Source organism: Schistocerca cancellata, chromosome 2, assembly GCF_023864275.1.
Source record: "Schistocerca cancellata isolate TAMUIC-IGC-003103 chromosome 2, iqSchCanc2.1, whole genome shotgun sequence".
NCBI classification, from domain to species: Eukaryota; Metazoa; Arthropoda; class Insecta; order Orthoptera; family Acrididae; genus Schistocerca; species Schistocerca cancellata.
The window spans coordinates 101,199,980-101,224,145 of NC_064627.1; the positions used below are offsets into that span (position 1 = coordinate 101,199,980).

The 24,166-nt window shown below is 44.3% G+C and overlaps 1 protein-coding gene across 1 annotated transcript in view; it reads left to right on the forward strand.

Moving 5' to 3' along the window:
• Positions 1–23,102, forward strand: part of LOC126161363 (uncharacterized) — a 249,699-nt gene extending 226,597 nt beyond the window's left edge. Inside the window, exons 13-14 of the mRNA XM_049917133.1 lie at positions 280–420; positions 21,716–23,102. Coding sequence (XP_049773090.1) covers positions 280–420; positions 21,716–21,992 — 418 coding nt within the window. The 3' untranslated portion in view covers positions 21,993–23,102. The remainder of the gene's footprint in view (positions 1–279; positions 421–21,715) is intronic.
• Positions 23,103–24,166: the final 1,064 nt, after the last annotated feature.

Below are 24,166 nucleotides of genomic sequence, written 5' to 3' on the forward strand. Positions count from 1 at the left end.
TTTCCGTCAGTTACTACGAACTGTGACCTCTCTGATAGAAACTACAAAGCCAGTCACATCACTGAGACGATATTCCATAAGCACGCAATTTCACTACGAGCCGCTTGTGTGGTACAGTGTCAAAAGCCTTCCGGAAATCCAGAAATCGAACTGAAATCCCTTGCCAATAGCACTCAGCACTTCATGTGAATAAAGAGTTAGTTGTGTTTCACTGGAACGATGATAGCGTTGATACTACGGGCAGAGTCGCAGAGTGTGGAGACGCTCGGTGTGTTGCAGAGAGAGCACGGTGAACCTGAGGCGTCGCGCGCTGACGTCTGTGGTGCTGTTCTTCCTGCTGGGGCTGCCCTGGTTGCTGGGACCGCCAGCCAGGTTGCTCCTGCTCGCCTACCTCTTCTGCATCATCGCCACGCCGCAAGGGTAAACGTCTCCTCTCACGCTTTACATTAGCTATAATACTAGCAGCAATAAACAGTGCTGCCCGGGTCAGTATCTATAGTACAGCTGATGCCACAAGGATCGTTTTTCGTATCAGACAATTACAGACGTACATTGCATTAAACGTACGATGTATATAGTCCACTGTACACCAAATAATTAACCAACGATGTGATAAAATATTCATAACATGTAAGCTTTCATGGCCGGCGTCTTCATTAATTAAAACTTCCGGGCTGAATTGCCGTGGTCCATATATAAAACTGCTTCTCCTTCCTGACGTGTATAAAATTTCGTGTAGCTGTGGCATAGTTTATATTGGAACAACTAAAAGGAGTGTTAATACCCGCCTAATGGAACACAAAAGGAGCTGTAGTCTGGGACAAACTGAGAAATCAGCTGTAGCGGAACACGTTTTCAAAGACGGTGATCACGAAATTAACTTTAGCGAGACAAACGTGATAGCTAGGACCTCACATTATTATACCCGCATGTATAGAGAAGCTATAGAGATCTACAAGCACGAAAATAATTTTAATAAACAAGGAGAAGGATTAAAACTAGACAAGATATGGCAGTCGCCTCTGTACCAACGAAGTGACTATAGATTACCAATAATTGATAGAGATGGCACTAGCCAGAGTTTTAAAGTCGAAAGCACGTGATGAGTGGCGGCGCCATCTAAGCGCTCTATATAAGCGGGACCTCCAGCGCCTAGCAGCCAGTCGCCGACTCACCTCAGAAGATGTTGCCCGCAGTAGGCAACGAAACGTCAGGAAGGAGAAGCAGTTTTATATATGGACCACGGCAATTCAGCCAGGAAGTTTTAATTAATGATAATGATAAAATATTATTAATGAAACAGGTCAGATCAAAAGTTACTTAATTTAACAAGAAATTTTTTTGTTGTATGTATATATTTACACTTTCATTTTTCACAACACTCGCTTATACATTATGTTTGTATTTCTATTATTCGGACCATAAATGAACATATTTTAACCCGTAATCATGTGACATACAACTGGTCTGTAAAAAGCACGATTCCTTTAAGTTAATGCTACAATATCGGAATGTTCGGCCCTGTGCTTTGTTGATGGTCATGCTGTAAGTCAATTTTACTGGAAGTTGCAATCGCCTTAAACTGAAACGCAATCCAGATGATATTAAAGGATTCACGGCATAAATACCATTTGCCTCTTTTCTTTGCCAGTCATTATATTGGCTTCGATGATGTCATTCTGCAGTTGCTTGATGCAGAGTGTTATACCTTTACGAAGTTTCGGCGATTTCAGATGACTGGCGAACCGCCTTCAATTTGAATCATTGTAACAGCAAGCCTGGACCATTCAATGAATTTTAATAAATCAGTAGGGAAGTTTAACAGTTTCATTTTCATCAGACATGGTACCATTCGACATGCCTCTGGAATCGGATGTGGTACCGATTTCTGCCTCTGGAATCATCTATTGGACAGCCTTATTGACCTCGATGACAATTTCGTTTTTCGTCGCTAGAATAACTCGCCTGCATAACCATACTGAACTAGTATAATTGTCGACGATATAGTTTGCTTATGAGGTGATCAGGTATTATAACATTAATTTTCAGCCTCATATATCTTCAAGGGTTTCGGAATTTTCTGGAAAAATCCAGTTCACAGCCCGCTTCCAGAAAATTCCGAATACGTCTCTGTTCCTTACTGACACACGAAACGTAACTCAAGCCGTTTTAAATGCTGTTCATAAAGACAATGTGTGAGAAAAATTCTCAACCACTTCCACCTACCGCGACCAAACTCCGCTACTAACAGCGGAAGACCAGTGACTATCTACCCCAGAACCACGAGTGGTTACAGTAAGTGGCCGTGCAGAAAGCTTGTCTTTACATACACACACTTGACAAATAGCACCATTCACAGTGCTTACCGCTCTTTTATGAACTAACACTATTATGAAATTAGAAATGTACTTCGGCTGTCAGATGTGCACACCCCATACCACAATCCCATCTTGGTATTCACTGGAGGGAGAGTCGTCTAAGCCAACACTCAGCAATTTTCTGAAACTTGCGTAAGGTCATATTGTAGTTGCTTATAGCGATATGTTTCTGTGGTGTAAAAGGAAGAAGGTAGGGAGCTTAGTGTGCTGTCAACGTCGAGGTTACTGAAGATATAGCTGGAGCTTCGAATGATACTAGATGGGGTCAAACATCGCTAGGAATTGTTCAAGGAACATTGTGGTGATCCTGTTGTCCACTTAAAATGATTTTGGGAATCCATGGAAAATGGGAATCAGAATTTGAACAGCGCTTATCGTAAGTACAACGACTGTGTCTTACCCATTTCTCCGTTTCGTTGCAGAACCAACCTGTTACTTAACTAGGAGACGTACGGAAGGCCGCTCGAAAAACTGTTTAGGAGCAATTCACAACGCTCAAAACGGGCGCGCAAGTGCTGAGCTCTTACTACGCTGCAGTCAGTTGGTCAGTTAACACGAGCTTTCGTTTGACTACTCCTGTGAAGTGTTAAATTGACGGCATCCTCTGTATACAATCGTATTGTCGGCTGTGACGCCACTGGTTCTGTCTGTCGCCTTACTACCACCACTCAACCAACTAGATACATCAGTCAGCTTCTCAGACCGCCGAAAAACAAGCGTATTCAGACGTTTACAGTATTTCACATTCTCGTGGAGAATTCTACATTGGCGTAACTGAAAGATGACTTAAAGTGAGACTTGAGGAAAAATCCTCAATGGACGAATCTGTTTCCAGTGATACTGACCGCACAGCAAAGTTCAACGACACTTAAGTCGTAAAACAAAGGGAAATTATGCACTACAAAACCCTAAAACTACCAATCCATGAGAGAGTTTGAGAGCGAGGACCTGAGAGCGGAAGTTGCTGGCTGGGCAAGTTTTGCACTCTAGCGCGATGTCATAATACTTGTCGCTATGTTACAAGAGTTGAAGATACAGTACAGGCAAAACCCGTGTTGTTAAGAGCCAATACACGGCTCAACAAGGACTCCACTATTGGTAAAACAATGGTGACAGAACTGAAATTGAAGGACGTACCGGACATAGCTGGAGCCAATCACACGAACATCACGAAAGCCAGATAAACAAAAAAACTAGCCAAACATGCTGTGGCACGAAAGTACAAACATAAACGAAAGCGTAGACTGGCAGAAAAATCAGTTTTGCTTAACTCCTGAGAACTGTACCCATGTGCGTTCCCGAAACCTCGGGAAGGAGAAATGTTAATGAACGACGACCAATGTGACCAGAGTCAACAATTAGGTGAATACTAGAAACAATAGCAGTGAAAACCAGAGTAACTTCATCAAATAAGGCGACATTTACGTCCCCTGTCCGCTGAGCCCACTTCAGCCTTGTAGTGGCCAAATGCCAGGCTGTACAGACAAGTGAAATGGAATAAGTTTTTCCAGAGATGTTAATACGGCTGAACCAGAACTCCACCAACAAACTTGCAGAGGTTGTTCAAGGATACCTTTTGTGTGTTTTCGCATAAGGGACCCAAAGTACTATGGTGTGGTTGGCTGCGGTGCGGCATTACGCCGCTCTTCCAAGGCTTTCAGTGAACTCACACACGAGGAGCAAATTGGCCAACTCTGTCAGTAAACCTGTCCATAGTACTGCTGTTATCACTGTTAAGGCACAACTAGCACCGCCGAAAAACAAAACCGTAGGGTCTACACACAACCGAGAAGTATCTAACGGTTCTCTTTTGATGTTCTCTATTGGTTTTATGCTTTTTGATGCATTAATTATTTTCCTTACATAGGTGAGACCTTTATAAGCAGAGTATCTTATAGGAGGCCGAGATAAATGTTTGTTTCCAAATTAAATGATCGCCAGGCTCCCTACAAGATTATCATAACTGATTTTCATCTAAATACAGTCAAGGCCAAAGTTCACAGATCTACGACAAATGGTATCTCTGAAAGTATTTGAACTCTCGCAAAATTAACTCATGGACCAATTCCGATTTAAATTAAATAATGTTTTAAAATGATTTTATGACTTCTGCTCTGTTGGAAAGCTGCAAGAAAAGTTTAAGTTAAGTCCGCCGCGTAATGGCGGCCAATTGTTGCCAGTCAGCGATCAGTGCTATCGTCTTCTTGATGGCTCAGAAATACCAATTATTCTCTCTTTTCAATTAAAACATTACGATTACTGGCTGGCATGTTCTTGAAATAATAGAATGAACTCACTTTTACACATATATTTCCATCAATAACATGACACACCTTTTTTTATCGTCTAGTCGAAAGAACAAAAAGAACATCTGCTAGCGTTCAACGCTACACACAATATCTAACAATAGTAACATGACAATCAGAAACAGCAGAAGAGCGAGTAATATTTTTTCCATCTTCTATAGTTATACAAAGATATAAATGTTTCATTTCACCATATTCTTTACTGCGATATTGTTTATCATCTTTGTTGTCTTTCCCTACCGTAGTAGCGACGTTTTATTTTTTGTAAATAATTTTATATTTTTTTCACAATTCACTTTCAGTCTGGTCTTATTCAATATTTTTATACACACTACACGCGCATTATTCTTAAACATCGCAAAAGGGACACTAAGTACTAAATGCAATATGAGGGCAACTAGTTAAAGAGGTCATTAGTGTTGTCAACTGCAGGCACCGTGAGTAAATGGAAACAAGATCAATAGCGCATTCATTCTACGTATGCTCTGTTGTGTACTGTTTTCACTGCACTACTGACAAGTTAACTGGGAGAAGAAATCAAACTAAAGGCAAAGCCTGTGTAACGAGCTGCCGGAGATCGTGGCTGCCTTACACTGAGGTGACAAAAAGTCATGGGATAGCGATGTAAGTTTTCCGACGCGATTACGGCCGCACGACAGGAATTAACAGACATTGAACGAGGAATGGTAGTTAGAGCTACACGCATGGGGCATTCCATTTCGGAAACTGTTGGGGAATTCAATATTCCGAGACCCATCGTGTCAAGAGTACGCCGAGAATAACAATTTTCAGGCATTACCTCTCACCACAGACAACGCAGTGGCCGACGGCCTTCACTTAACGACCGAGTCCTGCGGGATTTGCGTAGAGCCGCCATTGCTGACGGACAAGCAACAATGCGTGAAATAACCGCAGAAATCAATATGGTACGTAGGACGAACGTATCCATCAGGTCAGAACGGCGAAATTTGGCGTTGATGGGCTATGGCAGCAGACGACCGACGCGAGTGCCTTCGCTAACAGCACGACATCGCCTGCAGCGCCTCTCCTGGGCTGATTGTAGGGTCCGAGTGTGGCGCAGAACCCACGAAGCCAGGGACCCCCTGGTTCAACTGACTCGATCGTTGATTGGAAATGGTTCTATTCAGCTACTTGGAGGTCATTTGCACCCATTCACGGAAAAAGCTTCCAAACAACGATGGAATTTTTATCGAAGACAATGCGGCATGCTACTGGGCCACAATTTTCTGGACAGTTTAACGGAATTACTTAGCCACCCAGATTGCCCGACATGAATCCCATCGAACATTTATGGGAGGTAATCTAGAGGTTAGTTCGTGCACAAAATCCTCAGTCGGCAACACTTCCGCAATTATAGAATTTGGTATACTAAGTATGAAAAAGATCGGTTAATATTTAATAGTGCTTCTTCAGATTCATAGAGAATATGTGTGACGTACTGCACGCAGCGCTAGTCAAGGACACGGCTCGCTCGGCCCAGCAGCCAGCGTCAGCTGTGCCAGCGTGAGAACCGAAATCTGCTCTCCTCCAGGTTCCACGGCAAGCTATGCTTTCAAAGCAAGGTGAAAAATAGTAATTATTAACACCGCCTGTGCGTGTATGATTGCATTTCGAGATGTTATCATGACAGGAACTACACTACTGGTCATTAAAATTGCTACACCAAGAAGAAATGCAGATGGTAAACGGCTATTCATTGGACAAATATACTAGAACTGACATGTGATTACGTTTTCACGCAATTTGGGTGCACAGAACCTGAGAAATCAGTAACCAGAACGACCACCTCTGGCCGTAATAACGGCCTTGATACGCCTGGGCATTGAGTTAAACAGAGCTTGGATGGCGTGTACAGGTACAGCTGCGCATGCACCTTCAACACGATACCACAGTTCATCAAGAGTAGTCACTGGCGTATTGTGACGAGCCAGTTGCTCAGCCACCATTGACCAGACGTTTTCAATTGAGATCTGGAGAATGTGCTGCCCAGGGCAGCATTTTTTTTTTAATGAGGATGAAAACCTAAACAATCTAAGGTTTAACAAGTAAGGGATTTATATTTTAAGACAGCTGAAGGCCCATTATTGAAAAACACAACTGTAATAAATATTCCAAAGGCAGAAGCCCCAAAGCGTTATCCAGAAAGAAAATATTTTAAATTAGGCTGAAGGCCCAAACATTGCAAGACTCGACAAGTAAGGAACTTTCAGTTTTAAAGCGGCTGAAGGCCCAGTACCTAAAACACAACTAAAAGCATACAAATTCAAACCGTCGGCAATGAGGCATAAAAATACACAATTAAACACCAATACGAAAAGGCAGTACAGCCAGCGGCGCTCAGAAGTTTCCGGGGATTGGTTTGCACTTGAAATATTAACGTTCGCTTAGGGGAGACAGGCAGTCTGCCCAACCATTTTCCAACCGCTGGGAACCCAACCGACAGACAATCATCAGACCAATGATCAAGATCAGTTCCGCTCCACACTTGCACCGAAACCTAAACGATGCAAACAGCGGAGATTGGAACAACAACCAGAACAGAACACAGACAACCTATAAGCCGTGGACAACCCAAATACACGTCGCCTAATCAGACGACCGACCAAACGGCCAAGCAAGGTCGTTACCACTCAAACGTGTGTGTGTGTGTCGGCAAATCGTCGGGCGAGTCCTTCCTCGCTACTCCACGCCAACCGACCAAGTCAGAGCCAGTACGCCAACAACCTTTAAATAACTTGTCAGTCAAACCACATAAACTACACACAGTTTCACGAACACTTGCACGAAGAACTAGAGAATGCTAAAGTCAATGACTGAGCAAAACAAGGACGAATCACGAGTTGGCACACACAGCCAAACCATAAGCTATCGCAGGCCAAATTACGTCGTCCGCCAAGACGACCGACCGACGATCAACCAAAGTTGTCCCCACTCAAATCATGCCTGTCGGCAATCATCGGCGAGTGATGGCTATCCGCGCCACCCTGGCGCTGCATGCCCCACTGGTGCTACGACGCTACTGCGCCAACCGACTGTTATATCCTAGCCAGTAATGCCAACCGAGCCCGCTGCCATCCGGACGCCGTCCGCATAAGCAGCGCCAGCGATACAGGAAATCGCCGCAAGTCTAGTTGTATTCTCGCCACCGATTTGTGTACTTGCTAGTCAGTTGTGTGTTCATCGCAGCAGAGTTGTTGTTTGTCGTCAGCCGACGCTGACCTAGCCGCTGTAGACACGGAGTTCACTGTGTTTCTGTATCTTCGTTAATAAAGATAAGTACCGACTTTTATTTAATCAGAGTGTTTGGGTTTTCATCTTTCTGTTCACTGTTCCAGCGGACCGGTCGGCCCGCTATTAAAAGTGTGGGGGTGACTTCGTAAGCCGTTTCTACAGCGAAGTGTTTGTCGCTACGAACGCCGCCACAAAACCGACCAACTGCTACACATCAGCACGGAGAGAGCACTAAAATAACTGGGCAGTCGAGATCACAGGCTACACACAGTTTCACAAACACTTGAAGAACGCGACCAATGCTAAAGCAGTGACTGTGCAATCGCAAGGACGAACCATGAGTTGAGACACACACCGCCGACCCATAAGCGATCGGCGAGCAAATACACGTCGTCCGGTAAGACGACCAACCGACGATCAACCAAGACCGTCCCCACTGAAGTCATGTGTGCCGGCAACGGTCGGGCGAATCATGGCTATCCGAACCTCACTGCCGCTCCAACCCGACCGAACTTCTGCCGCGTCCCAACTGCCCGACTGCCAGGCCCGAACTCCACTGCTGGCGCATTCCAACTGAGTTCATTGCCCGGTCCGAACTGCACTGGCGCGTTGCAACCCCTTTCACGACACACGACGACCAGGAAGTAATAGCAGTCCCAAAGATAATACGGCAGGGCCTATATCGATAAGCGCTGCTGCTGCCGCTCAGCAATTCAGTGACACAAGTAATTGAAACTAACATAACGAGGTGGCAGTACGGCAAAAACTGGATGTTAAATAAGAGATGGCACGAACACGAGCCACGCACGGCTCAATAGTGATAACTCCTGCGTCTACTATTCTGCGATTTTATGTACTCCAATAAATGCAGTCGCGAGTCACCAGGAAAAAAAGCACTTCATCAGTCTCTCGATCATGCACAGACTCCAAAAGCTACTTGCAGTATTGGTGCTAAGCAACAGTATCCTAATGCATCAGTCGATGCACTGCCGTTACTTCATAAGATTCCAATTATTCGAGTGGAAGAGTTTGGATTAGGCGAATGCCTGGAGAATGTTACCTGCTGTCATGTGTAGTGCCAACAGTGAAGTAAGGAGGAGGTGTTGTTGCGGTATGGGGGTGTCTTTCTCGGTTAGGCTGTAGTCCTCTTATTGCGCTTAAGGAAACGGTAATGCGGGTGGAAATGAACCCATTTAACAGCATTGTGTATTGCACAGAGTAGAGAACAGTTTCGAGACGATGACTGTATCAGCATGACAACCTACTCTATCATAATGTAGCATATGTGAGGCAATTGTTTATTGACACTAACATTCCTGAAATGGACTGACCTGTTCAAAGTCCCGACGTGAGCCGTTTGGAAGACGTCTGAAATGATTTAGAGTGTCGTATTCGCTCCAGACTCATCGTCCAACATCACCTTCTCTGTTTTCAGTTCTTGAGGAAGAATTGAGTGTCATTCCTCCGCAGACATTCAGCCACCTAATCGGAAGTGTTGCCAGCAGAGTGTGAGCCGTCACAATGACAGTGGATGGGTAGACCCCATAAAAAAATGGTTCAAATGGCTCTGAGCACTATGGGACTTAACATCTGAGGTCATCAGTCCCCTATAACTCAGAACTACTTAAACCCAACTAACCTAAGGACATCACACATATCCATGCCCGAGGCAGGATTCGAACCTGCGACCGTAGCAGCAGCGCGGTTCCGGACTGAAGTGCCTAGAACCGCTCGGCGACAGCGGCCGGCACGACAGAGGGTGGACAGACCCCATGTTAATACCCACTAATACATGTCCAGATGCTTCGGAGCAGATGGTGTATATTGCCACATTTGTATCACACAACCTCCCTTTCATCGAACAGTAATGGGCCAAACGAAATGATGTGTCCGACGTTCTGTTCAATGCGAACAAACCATAATTTGACACAGACGTCGTCTGCTGTTCCGTTCCAGTGAAGTCTAATGCGAATAGGACCTTTTTGATCACATTTCACCAGCATATGCAAAATTGTATTGGCTACGTGCAGACAAACGCAGAGATTTCCATACATTCTGTCTCATCTACTGCCTTATAAATGTACACTGTCCCTCATATCTCTCCTCGTCCTTAACGCTTATGTCTGAACAACATGACAGAAACACACGTTCCCATCATAATAAAATCCTCTCTGTTCCACTTCATCGCTCAGTCGCCTTCTCCAAGTCCTTTACAATAGCGGGAACCCGACTCTGGAATAACCTCCCTCGGTATGTTAGAGAACTTAAAAACATGTCCAGCTTCAAAAAACAGTTAATGACGTATCTACTTAAGCAACAGTAATGCTTTCCTTTGTACACGAATGCACTTCACCTCATTACTTCCCTCTTTCCCCCTCCTTAAGTCTCCCTCCCCCAAAACTCGCTATACTAATAAACATCTACTTTACACACCAAGATATTACTGTACATCTGCACAAATCTTCATTACTATTGCCAATTTTTCTCATGTTTATCATTATTATTTTTTTTTACTGTTACTATTATTACTTGTATCATAATTTGTATGTATAGCACCTGTCGTAAAAATACTGCCAGTACTTACTTTATTAGGTCTTAGTCATTATTCTTTATTCATATTGTGACTAGAGTAATCTAATTTTCTTATTTAAAGTATTGTCATGATGTAACTCTGATGTGTGAAATGCTGCATGTGTGAAACACTGGTCCGATGTAAGAGAGGGCCTGATGGCCCTAATCTGATCAGGTCAAATAAATAAATAAATAAATAAAATTCATACGCCACTTGCCTCTCGTCACGGCGTCGATGGCGATCGGAGTCCATATACAGCACTGCAACCTCTTGTGAAATTCGCGTGGTGTTCGTTAGGCTAAGGTGTGCGTGATAGAGAACGAATAAAGTTCGCCTTGCGTGCCTCAAGTTGCCGAAGATCACCGATACTACTTCGCCGCATGGGCGGGCTATGTCCATGTGGATCTTACTCGCTTGCGATAGGATACACAGTTGCAATGTGTGTGTGTGTGTGTGTGTGTGGGGGGGGGGGGGGGGGGGGGTGGGTGGGTGGGTGGGTGTGTGTGTGTGTGTGTGTATTTGTAGTGTGTCTCAGTTGAGATGTTACTGACACCTTGCCGGCCGGAGTGGCCGAGCGGCTCTAGGCGCTACAGTCTGGAACCGCGCGACCACTACGGTCGCAGGTTCGAATCCTGCCTGGGGCATGGATGTGCGTGATGTCCTTAGTTTAGCTAGGTCTAAGTAGTTCTAAGTTCTAGGGGATTGATGACCTCAGAAGTTGAGTCCCATAGTCCTCAGAGCCATTTGAACTGACGCCTTGTCGCAATGGACGACACTGAGATATTCTTATGTGGCTGGTTAAATCGCAATCTCTTTATAGGGATATTATGGAACAGTAACTTATTTAATGTACTGACAGAGCATATCTTGCGTAGCTCGTTTGCAAAACTAAATTCCGCCACCTTCTTTCAAGTGACCGCGTCTAACCACACATGTGTACCCGAAGATTAGTAATATTATTATTTAGGCAATTTGTTTTCTCCTCCAGCAGTCAAACTGTGAGCACTCAATAATGTTCATATATCAAAAAATTATCTTCAAAATTTAATTACATGAGTTTGAAAGAAACATACTCTTCATCAGTTTATTTCGGTTACTATTCCGATTGAGGATTACTGTTAACACCAAGATCAGCGAGTGCAGTTATCTCTGCGTGGAGAATTGAAAAATTCTCAAGTCTATAAAACTATTTTGCGTGATTCGTCACCACTTAGACCTTCTTGAATAATTTTTGATTGATCTACCATATCACGATCCCTAAGCTTTCCAGATATTTCAGAAGTCACAGTTCTTAACAACTTCTCGTGATCTCGCTAAGTCAGGAATTGAATACCACTTTCCTTTGACTTCGTAATAGACAAAAAATTCCCATTCCGAAAAAATTGACTCATTTTCGTGATCTTCTAACACATCTCAGTGCAAATTAATTTGATTCGTTAATTTCGAGCCGGCCGAGGTGGCCGAGCGGTTCTAGACGCTACAGTCTCGTACCGCGCGATCGCTACGGTCGCAGGTTCGAATCCTACCTCGGGCATGGATGTGTGTGATGTCCTTAGGTTAGTTAGGTTTAAGTAGTTATAAGTTCTAGGGGACTGATGACCTCAGAAGTTAAGTCCCGTAGTGCTCAGAGCCATTTGAACCATTAATTTCGAGAATAATTCAACCCATCAACACTTTTATCTGTTTTTCCGAGGACACAAAAACGTTTTATTTCAGAACACTATTTGCAGACAACGCCGCGAGAGTGATTTAACATATACTGATAAGACGAAAAACATTACGACCACTGCTCACCGCGAGGTTGGATGCCGCCTAGGGCCCTATTCTATATCGTTCATACCGATCTGTGCAATAGGTTAGTCTCAGTAGTGATGTCATTTTCGGTTCTTTTTCCGAATTTCCTTTTCAATAAGCTTCTGAGACCTGTTACCGAACAGTCCTCCCACTGATTTTTCGACAACTGCACCGTGAGGTTTTGAATTTCAATATGGCCCTGTCGTTCCGTTAGATGTGGTTTATTTACACCTATAATTTGTTATGTTAAACAAATTGAGCGGTTTTATTTTTGGATTTAGTGACTGTGTTACTAAAGAATCACCACATGACGAGTCCGGTTTAAAATTGAGTTCATAATAGACTATTTTCCTTTGTTAGAAATATGGTTTGGTTAGGTTGTTACTGTGAATGATTACAACATGCAAAGAAAAAAAAACCTTTTCGGTCAACATTCTCTCAAAGTACCTGTTATTTTTATGCAATTAAGAGTTTAAAGATCATTAAATATCAAGACATATTTATCAGTGTAAGCTGAAATTACTATTGACTTCGCGTACTCTTTTCCGCAAATGGTTTACTTATTAATTATCAAAACGCGTTTAAATCTTTTAAGTGACAATGCAAAGGAATTTTGTGAAGTCTGATAGAGGAAACCTTCCAAAATTTCGTGCATTTACGGCTTACACCTGCACGATTCGGCAGCGAAGTCAGCATGCGTCTCTCTCGAATGGAATTATATAAAATAAAGGGCAGAAAGTATAAAGTACAAAGGGTTGTAGTAGCGAAGTTGGTAACGCGACGAACTGCCGTGGCCAAGGGCGTAGGTTCGTATATCGCTGGAAGCGAATTTTTTTTTCCTCTTTGTGTTTGCAACATATTCTGAGACTTCGTTAATCGTCAAAGTTAAGTATTTCCTGAAATACTCGTTGTAATTTACAAGTAAGAGCACGCTTTCTCAGTAACGAGTATCACCGATTTCGTGACTTCCATATGTTTAAGAAATGAAAGATGAAATTACTGTTCATGAAACAACTGGTAGTGATATTTATACTACTTCCTGTCACAAATAATTCACCATTTTTTCAGAATACTTTGCGATTTCTGAGAGTGTGATCAGACAGGAATCTAAGAGCACAACGTAAATTAGTCCAAATAAAAACTAGCAGCAATCGTCTTCATACTCTAGCCTGTCACAAGTATTTATCTGCGATCGAATCCTTAACAACAGTAGACAGAGATGAAATGTTCCCGCCACAATATTTTCAGACTATACCACCATATATGAAACATTTTGATTCATCAGATGCATATTATAAACTACAACCAACTTCTATAGCTGCACACGCCACACGCTCTCGAAAAGACGATTTTTAAATTTTGTTTTTATGAACCAAATCGTTGTTATCATATAGGGACGTAGGCTACTTCATCATTTGGATCTCTATGAGCGAGCTGCAACCACATTCTCTGCATCTTCTTACTCTCTGACATTCTCTTAAACAATTTTTCGGTTCGTGGAGATGCGCTCCGTCTATGCATCTAATTGAAGGCAGTTTATTCCCATATGTGTTTCACTTCTTTCATTTGTGAAGCATCATCACGAATAAAGGTAGCGAAATGCGTGTGGCAATAAACAAACTGCCTTCAATTAGTTGCATAGATGGAACATACCTCCATGAATTTTGAAGCAACTAAGGAACGACGGAAAACAGAAAAAAATGACGAATTTTTCGGGTGTTTCTGTAGATGTATTTGTACAATGTGATACTACACTCCATTCCTAACTCATATTCCGAAACGCAAAATCCAAACCAAGAAGTCGATGTGAATGAGAATAAAATGAATGATGTGACATTTACGACAGTTTCCAGAACACAGTCAATATTCCATCGTTGTTATGCATACATGGAAGCTCGTGGTCAGATAAATTTGAGCAGTATTACGTACTCTAACCACACTTTTCGGTACTATGAAGAATGGCATGCCTGTGTTGGCTGCTAGGCGCTTAGACTTCGTGCTACTGTGGCGCAGCAGTGCGCATGCGCGGATCTGAGGCAGATTGCTTTTCATTGGTTGGCACGAGGAGAACTGACAACAGCGTTTCGGTTCGTTAGGACTTTTCGGTAACGCTTTCGAAAGGCTTACCGTTGGGTCTCTGTTTCGAAAACAAGACCGTTCGGTGCGCTCGCGTACCGAACCAATCGGCAAAATGACGAAAAGATACAGAATAGGGCCCCTGGTAAAGCTGTGGGCACGTGATGCGTTATGAAGAGTGCATAAGCGCAGCAATGACGGATGGGCATCGCCCTAGCAAAGACACCAGCTCCAAATGGGGAAATCCACTGAGATAAGCGACAGATGATTAATATTACGAAAAGCCTGTAAACGAGGACATCGAAAATGGCGAAGCTCATCGATTGTTCGCGCACTATTCTCGTGAGCATCTAGACGAAGAGGTGGATAGTAAAACTACCACTAGGTGCTAAATGGTTGAACGTACGCGACTCTTCACAGAACACGGGGTTCGGAGGCTTGTCTGCTCTGTAAAGTAGAATAGATGGTGATCTGTGGCATGTCTGCCGAAACAGTGTTTTGGAGCTCACCGTTCTCGTGGACTGTTGAACGTGGAGGTTCACAGCAGATAAAACCCAAGTCTTCACATGCCGATCCAACGACAGCGTCATTTACGATTGCATTGGGCATGGTACCATCGGGAGTCGGCCTTCTATCAAGGGAAACTTGTCGGCGCTTCGGGTAAATCACATTTTTACTACAGTAGGTCGATGGTCATAAACGCCTTCATTGAGGTGAACGGCGGCTCGAGACGTGCAGCGCGCCCGGACGTTACAACGCTATTGGGGACATTCTCCTAGGCTTGCATGGGACCTGTGGGAGTAATCGAAGACACGCTGACAGTTGCAAACCACCTGCATCCCTTCACACATGATGTCTTCCCCGATGGCGATGTCATCTTTCAGCAGCATAATTGTCCATGTCTCGGAGTCGTAACCGTGCTAGAGTGGTTTGAGCAGCATTATAATGAACTCAGGTTGATGTACCGGCGACCAGACTCGCCTGACGTGAATCCTATGTAACCCATCTGGGTCGCTACCGGGCGCCATCAGCGCGTATGCAAATGAGCGGCCCGTTATTTACACGAATTACATGACCTGTGAGTACACATCTAATACCATATACCTCCACAAACATATCAACAAACGTCGGATCTTTGATACACAGAATCGGTGAAGTATTTCGTATAAAAGACGGGTAGACAAGCAGGTGGCCATAATGTTTTGATTCATCAGTGTACACGCGTCTGCAAGCGTGGCTATCATAGACCGGCTATCACAGAACTGAACAAATATCATTTCACTTTTAGTTTGAAACAGTTTTACACTGTTTTGTTAACGTACGCCATGGCGTCTAGGGGAAGCCTCCGGCATCTTCTTCTTGCCCGCAGTCGTCGTCTCTTTGAAGGCTCCGTCCAGTGACGTCAACATTTCGTACGAGGTTGGGGATCCTTTCAGCTGCCGCGTAGCTGCTGTGCCCTTCATGTAATATCAAAAAGCAACAAAATCACACATTTGTAGTTTTCACAAAAAATCGACCATATTTAAAATTAATAAACTCGGGCGGGCACATACCCATATGTCGTTGCTGCCGTAACTGCTACAGAAAAAAGCCTATCTCATCACACAGCGCAAGCTCGATGAGCTTCTTTTACACGATACTACGCCTAGCGCTGCTTTGTGAAGTAGCAGACTACCGTTTGAAAGCGCCACGTGGCTGTTGGGTCGCACTCTGCGAGAGTCCGCACGCATGAAAGCGTGTGTAAAACTGAACCGCTTGGCAAGCAAGTAGTGGAGTGAGGAGGGGGGGGGGGGGGGGGGGAAGGTGCCCATAGCGCGGGTTCGCCACACCGATGGAGTTCTGTAAGCCTGCCTGGGTTCAAATGGCTCTAAGCACTATGGGACTCAACATCTGAGGTCATAAGTCCCCTAGAACTTAGAACTACTTAAACCTAACTAACCTAAGCACATCAGACACACCCATGCCCGAGGCAGGATTCGAACCTGCGACCGTAGCAGTCCCGCGGTTCCGGACTGCAGCGCCAGAACCGCTAGACCACCGCGGCCGGAATTGTAAGCCTGCCTGTCCCCCCCCTCCCCCCCCCCCCCCCCATGAATGTTGGTTGCTGGGCAAGCGGGGAAAAAGCAACGCTCACAGCGTACATTAAGCACCCTGTTTTTGTGGGTGTTGACATTTTTAAGAATATCGGGACTGTTATACACTCCTGGAAATGGAAAAAAGAACACATTGACACCGGTGTGTCAGACCCACCATACTTGCTCCGGACACTGCGAGAGGGCACAGCGGACACACCAGGAACCGCGGTGTTGGCCGTCGAATGGCGCTAGCTGCGCAGCATTTGTGCACCGCCGCCGTCAGTGTCAGCCAGTTTGCCGTGGCATACGGAGCTCCATCGCAGTCTTTAACACTGGTAGCATGCTGCGACAGCGTGGACGTGAACCGTATGTGCAGTTGACGGACTTTGAGCGAGGGCGTATAGTGGGCATGCGGGAGGCCGGGTGGACGTACCGCCGAATTGCTCAACACGTGGGGCGTGAGGTCTCCACAGTGCATCGATGTTGTCGCCAGTGGTCGGCGGAAGGTGCACGTGCCCGTCGACCTGGGACCGGACCGCAGCGACGCACGGATGCACGCTAAGACCGTAGGATCCTACGCAGTGCCGTAGGGGACCGCACCGCCACTTCCCAGCAAATTAGGGACACTGTTGCTTCTGGGGTATCGGCGAGGACCATTCGCAACCGTCTCCATGAAGCTGGGCTACGGTCCCGCACACCGTTAGGCCGTCTTCCGCTCACGCCCCAACATCGTGCAGCCCGCCTCCAGTGGTGTCGCGACAGGCGTGAATGGAGGGACGAATGGAGACGTGTCGTCTTCAGCGATGAGAGTCGCTTCTGCCTTGGTGCCAATGATGGTTGTATGCGTGTTTGGCGCCGTGCAGGTGAGCGCCACAATCAGGACTGCATACGACCGAGGCACACAGGGCCAACACCCGGCATCATGGTGTGGGGAGTGATCTCCTACACTGGCCGTACACCACTGGTGATCGTCGAGGGGACACTGAATAGTGCACGGTACATCCAAACCGTCATCGAACCCATCCTTCTACCATTCCTAGACCGGCAAGGGAACTTGCTGTTCCAACAGGACAATGCACGTCCGCATGTATCCCGTGCCACCCAACGTGCTCTAGAAGGTGTAAGTCAACTACCCTGGCCAGCAAGATCTCCGGATCTGTCCCCCATTGAGCATGTTTGGGACTGGATGAAGCGTCTCACGCGGTCTGCACGTCCAGCACGGACGCTGGTCCAACTGAGGCGCCAGGTGGAAATGGCATGGCAAGCCGTTCCACAGGACTACATCCAGCATCTCTACGATCGTCTCCATGGGAGAATAGCAGCCTGCATTGCTGCGAAAGGTGGATATACACTGTACTAGTGCCGACATTGTGCATGCTCTGTTGCCTGTGTCTATGTGCCTGTGGTTCTGTCAGTGTGATCATGTGATGCATCTGACCCCAGGAATGTGTCAATAAATGAATTCACGGTGTTCTTATTTCAATTTCCAGGAGTGTATATCGATATTTAAAAAATTATAATTGTCAACTTAGGATAAACCGGAAAATAGTATCAAAAGGTTCAAACGGCTCTGAGCACTATGGGACTCAACATCTGAGGTCATAAGTCCCCTAGAACTTAGAACTACTTAAACCTAACTAACCTAAGGACATCACACACATCCATGCCCGAGGCAGGATTCGAACCTGCGACCGTAGCGGTCGTGAAAATAGTATCGATATACCGGAAAAATGTATCTAATGTATCTATATATCGGGAAAACGTATTGATAAATCGACGGTAAAAATATCGATGTACCGGCCTATAAAAATACCTGTTGCACATTGCAAATATACTGCCGGTTTTAGAGCTAAATATTTAAGCATTGATTTATTACTAGATATTCAAGTTAGCATGAACAAGTTAGCAGCCGGCTTATCTCCCTTAGAGCAAGAACTGAAAGGAAAACGATGCACGTTGACGCTTGGCGATAACCACATTGATGGCTGCACGAGTTAGCCGCGCGGCCTGGACGCCTTGCCAAGTTCGCGCGGCTCCCCTCGTCAGGGGTTCGAGTCCTCCCTCGGACATGGGTGTGTGTGTTGTCTTTAACGTAAGTTAGTTTAAGTTAGATCAAATAGTGTGTAAGCCTAGTTACCGATGACCTCAGCAGTTTCGTCCCATAGGAACTTACCACCATTAACCATTAACCACTTTGCCAACAATGGTAACAACATGTAAATGGCACAATAAAAGTTGTCCAATGGGTACGTCGTTCGGTTTCGTCACGCATGGAATTTGTCCAGTTCACTTCATGACGACTTCCGTCTTTTTCTTTTTTTTCATTTCTGCAAACGCCAGCAGCGATCCAGCAGTTGTAATGTCAGAATTGCGAGCTGAAGTTAAACGTTGCAGTTTCTACGTACTGAGAATAATGTATCTTTGCCTCACGCAGGTCACAGTAGGTACTAGTCACAGTCGAGCTCCCAGTACGCCAGAGGGTAGCCAGTGTTACGACACCGAGCAAGTAAGTTGTTGGCTGCTAAGCGAGCAGGGCGGATTTCGGCAAGATGGACGAACTCGTTTACAATTATTTAACGGCCGTATGTGTCACCCAAAGCCGTGGGCCTGACCTCCAGCAAATACGTAAATGCCGGTAATTGAGTGATTTTTTTGATGTTTTTATGTGTTCATTTGTGCACCGTGATTACGCGCAACCGGGCCGGATACACACGATTTGGATTGCAGTGAGGATTGTATATTCAGTGCCACATGAAGACTATTGGCATGTGACGACATTAAGAGGCGACCTATCATGAGTAAACTTTTATTACTTTGTCCGACGAAGGAAGTAACTGCCTCATTCGTGCTTTTTTAACAAAAGATGTAGAACATTAACAATGATTTTGTACCAATTATTGCTGCCTGACATCCTAATTAGCTTTGTTGGATTTGATACGAAAAAACCCCTGTGAAAATATTAACGTATCAGCCTTTATCAGTTGCTCACGGTCAAACTATCTTAAACTCTTAGGCTATAATCCACTGGTCAATAACGACAGGTTTTAATAGGGAGTGTTTCAAGTTTCTGCTGGTAGCGCCGAGCGCGGATTACGTCAGCGTTTCCCCCTGACACGTCTCCGCCCACCTCAAAGACCAATTGTCATTTAGATTTTCGCTCATCATTTTCAGTAACTGTTTTGAAGAATGCCGATATGAAGAAATAGCACACTAGCTGCTTTCAAAAAAATTCTTAATACAACTGGTGCGCTGTTTCTTCAATCGGAAATCTTGTTATTGTATTCACACCACCAGCCCCCAGTGCAATCGAACTTCTTTGTACGCCTATACTTGCTTCACACAGTGAAAGAGAAAGACTGACGTGATGAAAGCTCAAAAGGTAAGATTAAAATTAACAATACGAGGTGCATTCAAGTTCTAAGGCCTCCGATTTTTTTCTAATTAACTACTCACCCGAAATCGATGAATCTGGCGTTACTTCTCGACGTAATCGCTCTGCAGACGTACACATTTTTCACTACGCTGACGCCATGATTCCATGGCAGCGGCGAAGGCTTCTTTAGGAGTCTGTTTTGACCACTGGAAAATCGCTGAGGCAATAGCAGCACGGCTGGTGAATGTGCGGCCACGGAGAGTGTCTTTCATTGTTGGAAAAAGCCAAAAGTCACTAGGAGCCAGGTCAGGTGAGTAGGGAACATGAGGAATCACTTCAAAGTTGTTATCACGAAGAAACTGTTGCGTAACGTTAGCTCGATGTGCGGGTGCGTTGTCTTGGTGAAACAGCACACGCGCAGCCCTTCCCGGACGTTTTTGTTGCAGTGCAGGAAGGAATTTGTTCTTCAAAGCATTTTCGTAGGATGCACCTGTTACCGTAGTGCCCTTTGGAACGCAATGGGTAAGGATTCCGCCCTCGCTGTCCCAGAACACGGACACCATCATTTTTTCAGCACTGGCGGTTACCCGAAATTTTTTTGGTGGCGGTGAATCTGTGTGCTTCCATTGAGCTGACTGGCGCTTTGTTTCTGGATTGAAAAATGGCATCCAGGTCTCATCCATTGTCACAACCGACGAAAAGAAAGTCCCATTCATGCTGTCGTTGTGCGTCAACATTGCTTGGCAACATGCCACACGGGCAGCCATGTGGTCGTCCGTCAGCATTCGTGGCACCCACCTGGATGACACTTTTCGCATTTTCAGATCGTCATGTAGGATTGTGTGCACAGAACCCACAGAAATGCCAACTCTGGAGGCGATCTGTTCAACAGTCATTCGGCGATCCCCCAAAACAATTCTCTCCACTTTCTCGATCATGTCGTCAGACCGGCTTGTTTGAGCCCGAAGTTGTTTCGGTTTGTTGTCACACGATATTCTGTCTTCATTAAACTGTTGCACCCACGAACACACTATCGACACATCCATAATTCCATCACCACATGTCTCCTTCAACTGTCGATGAATTTCAATTGGTTTCACATCACGCAAATTCAGAAAACGAATGATTGCACGCTGTTCAAGTAAGGAAAACGTCGCCATTTTAAGTATTTAAAACAGTTCTCATTCTCGCCGCTGGCGGTAAAATTCCATCTGCCGTACAGTGCTGCCATCTCTGGGACATATTGACAATGAACGCGGCCTCATTTTAAAACAATGCGCATGCTTCTATCTCCTTCCATCCCGGAGATAAAAAATCGGAGGCCTTAGAACTTGAATGCACCACGTAATAGCAGCCCTCAGTCGCAGAAAAGGAGTCTTTTGACTTAGTTTCCGGTACTGCTATGAGTGCCTTCGTCAGAAATAAAACTCTCAAACTGGCATGTCACGTAGCCTATTAACACCGAGACCTAGCTCAAAAGACTCCTTTGTTGCGACCGAGGGCTGCTATTGCTGTTACTTTTGCTTTCTGAACGGTCGCTGACCACGCAGCCATGTTCAAAACTTTAAGTATTTAGATTCCTTCACGCAGTGAAATTAAAATTATGTTCTACTACTATTTCAAAATAACAGTCTCAAAGATTTACCTATAATTGCGAAAAAATGTTATATAAAATGAAAATATCGGCACTCGATATTACTATTTCGATATCGATATTTTGGTGGCGGAAACACGCGTCGTACATATCGATACTTTTTGGTAAGAATATCGATATATTTGTGTATTGCTAATGTGGCGAAAGCTCTATTCCACTCTGTATACTAAATCATGTCTTCACTTCCATGCAGAAACTGAGCCAGTCATAACACGAGGTTTTGTGCTGCCTGCAGGATGGCGCTGTTCGTGTTCTTCGTGGTGTGCAACGGACGCCTCCGCAAGAGCATCTGCGCGACCATTTCCTGCGCGGCCTTCAGCAGCTACAGCAGCAGCACGGGAACTGGATACAGCCGCTCCCCGCATGCCAGCAGCAACACGCGCATCAACAACTCCGTGTCTGACATCCCACCGGCGCGAAGTCGACGGAACGTAGGGATGCGGGACGAGTTAGAGCTCTCTGGCACGGAAGGCGGGCCCTACACGAGGAAACACGCTGGAAGATACTCGTGAAAACAAACACCCCTTTCCAAAAGGGGTGGCCAATAACCTTACCTTTGGCAGCCTAAAACTTACGGAACTGTTCAAAGTGAACCGTATTGTATCTGCAAACTAATAGGAACATTTTTCTTTCAATTACAGTCATAAACATCTTTATTGTTTCTATTAAATGTCTACAACCGGATATCTCATCAACATTGTATCTGCAAACTAATAGGAACATTTTTATTTCAATTACAGTCATAAACATCTTTATTGTTTCTATTAAATGTCTAGCACCGGATATCTCATCAACAATTTTCTGCATATTTGTTTTGGCCTAAAACAGAAACAACTTGTGCAATATTCTGTTTTATAAAGCCCCATTTGTGTAAGGCTTCTTCGTTTTTGCAATAGGAAAAAATAGCTTCGGTTTCGGCCAGGTTCTATAAAACTAGTCAAAACTGTATTCTGATCATGAAGTTTTTCTTTAACTTATGTAATTTTAAAATTTTCAGAACTGAAACAGTCTTTGAGCCCAATTTTGTTCCTTTACTTTATGACCGATTAATTTTTCGTACAACCTTGTAGGTAGGGCAAACACAGCTATGAGTGTAGGGTGAAAAAGTTCTGAGCTTTTCCGCTCAAATATTTTAGTCATTTGAGTGCTAACATTTCGATATTCTCGTGTAAAAGTATTTCATATTTTTGAAAAAAAATTTTAAATCTTAAAATAATTTACCATACCAGTGTATGTGTCAGTGTTGTTATTCCTTATGGATGTATTGTTATACAGATGTTCATCTGAAGATGTGGCTTTTAGTACCGCGAAACCGGTAGTAGTCCAATAATAAAGGACTAAGTACAGCTGCACGGTTTATTAACAGTTCCCTGTGTTGCAGTTGCAAGAATAGTATGATGCTGACGATCTGACAAGAAATGTCACTGGTGTTTATCATATTTTTATTTTATTTATTTACATTTTCTTAATGTTCTGTACTCTAGTTAAGCCAACAGTGTCATTCTGCCACGTCCATCTGAGTGTGCACTTCAGGCTGTAGACAGAACATTCGGCGTTGAATTTTACGTTAGTTATAGGTGAAAGCCCTTATCAACTGTAATGTTCATTATACAGTATGTCGAATAAAGCAAACACATAAAGTAGCGATTGCATTAGTTTTCTAAGCATATGATTTTTTTATAAGGAGAGAAGCTGAAAAAGGGGTCCGATGTGGTGCTTTCCCCAGCATTGCCAGTTGCCAGAACAGGTAATGGCTGGAGTGCGTGAAGTCTGCGCAGAACGCATCACACACCACCAGTCTTCTTACTTACAGATGTCTGTAGTGTCATGATGGTGTTTCAAATTACTGGAGTCGAACTCTGACAATGTTATTTGACACAGTACACATTGATTTAACACTCTCTCTACAAAAACAAATTCCTCTTCCAACTTTTAATTCAACACTCTAGTCTGCTTATTCATATTTACGGTTCTTAGATAGAATTGTAACTATTAAGGGGACCTGGACGTGGAATGACTGAAATTTTCGAAAACATTTTTTGTTACCATCTCAAAGACAATTTTATCCCGTTTAAAAAAAATGTGTTTTTTATTTACTTTTCAGTTGTTTATTTGGTCTTAAACGCTCTTTGAACAGATGTCTGCAAACCAGCCACGCTCATGCGTCAAGCTAGGAATATCATCCTAAACATTTCTTGCCTGCCACAGTCGAGGAAACAATAAAGCCAATACACAGGGACCTTGAAGATACAAAATTACTTACAAAATGTCTACATGGCCATACACAAAACCCTAATGAGAGTTTGAACAACTGCGTGTGGCAACGAGTACCAAAGACAGTGTTTGTTGGATGGATAGTACTCAAAATGTGTGTGATGTATGCTGTCATCTGTTTCAGTGATGGTGTAATCAGCAGGACAAAAGTAATGGACATATTAGACATCCAACCAGGTAATAATATGATAGGCCATAGATCGTCAGCGACTAGTTGTAGCTGAAAGGGCTGTGGAAGCCACCACTAAAGAGTCCAGAGTAAGGAAAAGGCTCCTGAAAAAGTCTACAGAGGATAAAGAAGCAGCTGGCCAACAAGATTACGCTGCCGGAATGTTCTGAAAGAGGCCTACAATGAGTCAAAAACACTTAACAGTCTTTTCTCATGTTCTCGAAACTACATTTTCAGAACATT